General features: G+C 45.4%; 1 protein-coding gene across 1 annotated transcript in view; it reads left to right on the top strand.

Moving 5' to 3' along the window:
- Window positions 1–4,867, top strand: part of T265_06528 (hypothetical protein) — a gene marked incomplete at both ends in the record, with an annotated part of 26,983 nt that extends 22,116 nt beyond the window's left edge. Inside the window, one exon of the mRNA XM_009171811.1 lies at window positions 4,754–4,867. Coding sequence (XP_009170075.1) covers window positions 4,754–4,867 — 114 coding nt within the window. The remainder of the gene's footprint in view (window positions 1–4,753) is intronic.
- Between the last annotated feature and the right edge of the window lie 887 nt (window positions 4,868–5,754).

Here is a 5,754-nt window from a genome sequence, read left to right as displayed (position 1 = left end):
GATTGATATACATACCTGATTATTATCACGCCGCATGTTAGAGTCTTCCAGGCATTGGAGCGTGGTAGAAAAAGCGATTTATAATGATGATTGAATGCCCGACGTGTAGGTCGGTAAATGAGCTTCTCATGGAACTGTGCTGCTACCATAGGATCATGACAGACGCCACTGGACCGCTCTTGTAATAGGGATCTGCATTTATCCCCTTATCAGTTTGGGAAAGTAGTACTTTTTTATGCGAGATGAGGATCAGTGGTAACTGTAGCTTGCTGTTTAAAAAAATCCGTCAGTGAGGACAGGACGAAGGTGGCTAACCTACTGAGATAAAGTCGTTCCTTCTCCAGAATTTCTTTTCGAACATGAATGGCAGGGATAGGTGTTTCGGAGAACAACATCTTGCCTTCACTCCTCATAGCGTCGCAAGTGGTTGTCTGATCTATGGGACAACCTACTTTGTGCATGTGGACTCACAAGATAGGCTTGAAACCGAAGAGTTTTGTGAAAGTTTGTCCTGCACTGCCACCTTCACGATGACGTTCACTGGACCACTCGTCTCTGTAACAGGAAGAACGTTCATTCAGATAAGCGGATGGTGTGAGATCAAGAGATGCAACACAAAAGCCTCGGATGAGAGAAGTCTAAACTGCGTCCGTATTTCCTACGATTACGCGCTGTAAAATGTGGTGGCTGTCTGTGTGTACCTTCGTCTCTTTCTGGAAAACCTAATTCACTTCGGTCATACTCGTGCAGGTCTGGCAGGTTTGTTGTTCGAATCCAACTCCGGGCATCTCGGCCACTCCTGTTCAGGCTTGGATAACATCATCTCATCTCAGCCGTCGTGTTCCTTCGGATGGCATGCCGGATATACACCGATGGGATGTTACGGCTGAACTACTGTCATCGCTTCCGACGAATGTTCGAATCCAACTCCGGGCATCTCGGCTACTCCTGTTCAGGCTTGGGTAACCTGACATCATTTCAGTCGTCGTGTTCCTTCGGATGGCATGTCGGATATACACCGATGGGATGTTACGGCTGAACTACTGTCATCGCGATAGTTCCGACGAAGAAGACTTGAATGCCCTAGTTGTAAAGGAATGCAGGAATTTGTCTACCTCTTTCAAACAGAGCAGTTTGAGTAATGAAAGAGCCAGTTTAATAGTATGATGTCTTGCCACGGACATTTTGATCACATTTCAGTCGTTACTTCTCTGACGGCATGTACGTTTTATTAGGAACGGCATATCTGCCATGATCCAAAGAGTCATGTCATGTGGATGAGGAAGCTTCGGAACCGCCGAGCTGTCGTTGCGCCAAATAGAATCACCAAGTGATGTCACCCAGGTGATGAGTGGATTCGGATGGAACCAAGACTATGCTGAATAGTGAGGAGGAAACTGCGAAGAAATGTAAGCAAGTTGAAAGGATGTAGTATGGAACAGCATCACATAGATCGTCAATCAGGCAGGTGTATTCTTGACGGAACATACTACTCACATGGTTGGCGAAAACCCCTCGATAGCCCACGACCGGTTTCGATATTCTTGGGGCTCGTCATGTAGCCACAGTTCCCCGAATTCTTGCCAACCTTATGTCCTACTTGAACCCAAATTGGACGAACTTCGTCGAATACCCTCAGTTGCACACCAATTCGGGGACTGTGACTATCAGAGGGGCCCCAAGAAGGACGAAACTGGTAGTGGATTGTCAAACAGTTTTCAGCAACCTTGGCCTCCATTGGGGATAGTAGAATCGAAATATGTCAGTTGTGGCATTTTGCTCACTAATCCAATGACAAATCCAGTGTCTAAGGCAAGTTTTGCGCTCTCAATGAGCCAAACTAGCTCGCGATGTTGAGGATTATCACCTTTATTTCAGCTGGAGTTAGGTGACCGCAAAAGGAAGATTAATTGATGAGTTGTTCGCAGAAATGTATTTTTTAAATGCCCAATCCACCAACAGTCTGTAATTGGCTCAGGGAAAGAATAATTTCATAGGATGAATGAGACTTCCATCTGAGAAGTCCTCACTCGGAGAGCTAGTCAACACGTGCCTGAATGCGAGTTAATCATATTGCTGATCAGCCTTTCGACACGAACATGTAAGTGTTCAAACTACTAGCGGGGTGGTCGCGGACTCTACATTTCCTGATGTTTTGTCAAATGCGCACCGCTAATGGTTCCCAGTAGGGACGAAACAGCTGTACAGGGGTTCTCGGCTTATCAGCATAGATTGACTTCACTTACAGGACAAAATCACCAAACTTCAAACTATCCTCAGCACAATCGATTAGTCTGACATTTAGACGGTGTATGTCCAAAGTACAAGGCACTGATATGATGTTTGACCTCTGCCCACCGTGATATCCAAAATCTTTAGATAATTAGCACGAAGGTTTGTCGAAAGAGAATGTTATGGGAGATCACTTACGGGCATACATACTGCTATCTAGAATCTTTTCAGCCAAGCCGATCCTCGCACACTACTGGGATTGAACAGAGAGTACTCTTCTGGGAGAAGTCCCCTCTCCTGGTGGGATTGGGTTCGGAATGAGCCATGATGTATCGAAATTCTGTGATCGGAAGTGAATTCTTGACCGAAATTGGGCCTGATCTCATCGCCTGCTTGCTAGCCGAAGTGCAACGAACCTGACCACAGTCCGTAGACAGCTGTATTTCACAAAGTGCACTGCCTTACTAGATAGTGTTTTGCTATACGGAAGGTCACTAGACAGAGTATGGTGCGAGATGCAATCCTATCTAGACCAAACTAGACAGCGACGGTCAAGTGTGCACATGCTTGCCGTTGACTGGACGGTGCGTACAATCCACACGGTCCCATGCAATGAGCGCTTTGAAGTGTTCACCTTTCAACGTCTGACTTCGTTCGCGACAGTAAAAGCAATCATATGAAGACAGACTTTATTTTATTTTGATGTGTTATCCAATTCAATGTAGTAGATATTCGTGGTCCAATTTGACCATCTCGCCCAGGTTTACTGTTTCACGCTAGTGAAGCGTCCGGTGAACAGCGAGTTTCATGGCTGGTTTTCATCTTTGGTAGTAGAATCTCAATACAATCAACATGGTATTATCTACTTCCTCAGAATCGCCACAACAATAAATGGAAATGAGCGAATCGCTCTTTTCATGACTTGCTGTTACAGCAAGGATCCGGCCATTGACCACTCGGCGAACAGCATTTCTGATTTTTGTTTGACCCTCAGTTCGTGATCACTACTGTTTTGTGGTACGAGCGATCCGGGGTGTGTTTTGAACCGGGCCATCACGACGATGCCTGGATACTTCTCCGAAAACTTGGACGGTGGAATGCCAGTTCTAACCAAACAGTATCTTATCATAATATCCATGTAGTTTCGAGACGGTAGGCATAGTTTCGTAAAGATCTTCAGTGTCTCCAGCCTTACAAACGTATCTTTAGCTATTTCAACCCGATTGGCAGCATTTTTAGCGGAGAATGGGGGCATTTTGAGTAAGGTTCATTGCGTCATTTTATTTGAAGCGCCCTGTCCCATTCTTACTTGACTTCGATGCAGACGTATTCACTTCTTATTGCAGAGTATTGATCCCCTATTGGCCTGTAGCATAATTCGGCTGTGATTCAAGACCCGATGAAAGTCACATCTGCAACGAAACCGACATGCTGCCAACTCAAATTAGTTAGCCAAAGTCCGCAGCACGACCTTGTGGCACTGGACATTTGCGACAGCCTCTTTAAGTAGCAAAAGACGTCAACACTGTTGTCTCGTGAAAAAGGTCATTTCTTTTCATTTTAAACAACGTTTAAGTTTATCAGATGTCTATGGATCTATTGGTTACTTGTCTGGCTAGCAATTCCGATAGACTGATAGTTTGGTTCGTACGCATTTAAACACTGTGCCATATGTCACGATTGTCTAAGCAGAGTCACTGAGACTTTCTCATTTTACTATTTTCCCAAAAGGCATCCCCACATAGACCAACAGTGTTCGCGGCGGTTCCGCGATACCGCAGTCCATAAGACCAACTATGATCTGAGTGTCGACTAGTTCCGATAAGTCGATCTGCTGAAACTTTGATCACTATGAAACTGATTCCGATCGTTCCAGTTTTTTCGATTACGTCGAACAAACCGCCAACCATCCGCGGTTCGGTTAGAACCACATCGTCCGTGGTCACATATTCTTCGTTGATCTTCTTGGACCAGTCAGTGATTTCATCTATTTAGAATTATCAGATTTTTCCCCACCTGTCATGCAATCGTTCTTGTTCCACTGACAACCTCAAGTGATGTCATATTGTTCAAGCCTGAAGTAGTGAATCGCAGTTCATATCCGAACAGTTCACAGAATACTGGCGTTGATATACCTTTAGACATGTGCAGTTCTCTGCCATAGCCCGCATTCTAACGGTCGGGTGGCATCATCCAGATCTCGCTAAAGGATCATGAAGAGAAGATGTATGACGATGTTACTCTACCGAACGACTAGAAGTCTTAATGTATCCAGGAGATACAGAGATCGGTCTTCAGTTGTTTCCACGTGCACCTAGGAAGCGACAACAGGTAACAACAGAACCCTATGAGGATGTCAAAGAAAGATTAGCGTCTGTGGGACATTCTAATACCAGGTGTTGATGCCAGATGTACTTTTTTCGAACAGATTGAATCCTGAGAAGCAAAAAAGGATAAACGTATGTCAGAAAGTACTTGACGCTGACGGATCCATCACGCTCATCTTCATGTTTTTCTCCAGCTGAACTACGATTATGTTTCCATAGAGCGACTGCAACAAATTCTACGTTGGACAAACTGGGAGAAAATTATGTACACGAATAAAGGAACACAACGCGGCTGTCAGGAGACATGACCCCCTGTCCTTGATATCCATACACGAGGACCAGGAAGGCCACAAATTCAACATGGAAAACGCGAAAATTTTGGCATACGGAGACACGCGACACGGAAGAGAATTTCTGGAAGCATGGTACTCTACGACAGGTTCAATAAACCGGTGCATCGAACTGGATCCAATTTACGCACCTCTACGCGCGAGAGATCAACGTCGCAACCGAAACACTCAAGGAGGACCGAATAATGGATTCACAAACGAAGAAACAAGGAACTCCTCGGAGTCAAATCAATGAGGTCACAACCGGAACTCGGAAGGACAAAGGTCACTCCAACATCGACTAGACTACGACGGCGAGGGATGTCAAGTTCAAAAGTCACGTGGGCATCGGCGAATGAGGACACGGGATAAAAAGAACAACCAATGGAACCGCCCGACGGAATAACTAATCGCGGTCAAAGGTCATCCTCGGCTACCAGCACGTATATCAACACACACGTAACACTACTGAACGCACAACCACTAACCCACCGCTACGCACAACTACGCACTGATGATGTCACCTCGATTGGTGATGAAACGTTTGCAATCAAATTGCCCAGCTCAGCGAACAAGCCAACGACCACGACTGGGTTTCCTCTGACCTGATTCCAGAATCCTCCACGGAAGTAAAGTTGCTCGTTCGAAGGTAGTATTCTACCTTGTCTTGCTGAGGTAACTCGGGTGACAGTACTCTTCCCCTGAAGTCGATATTTGTGCCCCGGTATAACCAACTTTCACAAGTCAGATGTTTAGCGTTCCTTGTGGTTGAAGTACCGACTGACCAGTGAGTTCTAATCCAGCATGTCGGACGTTATACTTTTGCTATATCCAATAAACGAAAGTCAGCTGATTTTGGGCCACAA

Source organism: Opisthorchis viverrini (assembly GCF_000715545.1).
Source record: "Opisthorchis viverrini unplaced genomic scaffold opera_v5_135, whole genome shotgun sequence".
NCBI classification, from domain to species: domain Eukaryota; kingdom Metazoa; phylum Platyhelminthes; class Trematoda; order Opisthorchiida; family Opisthorchiidae; genus Opisthorchis; species Opisthorchis viverrini.
Note: the sequence above shows the minus strand (reverse complement) of the source record. Positions and strands in the feature narration are given on the sequence as shown.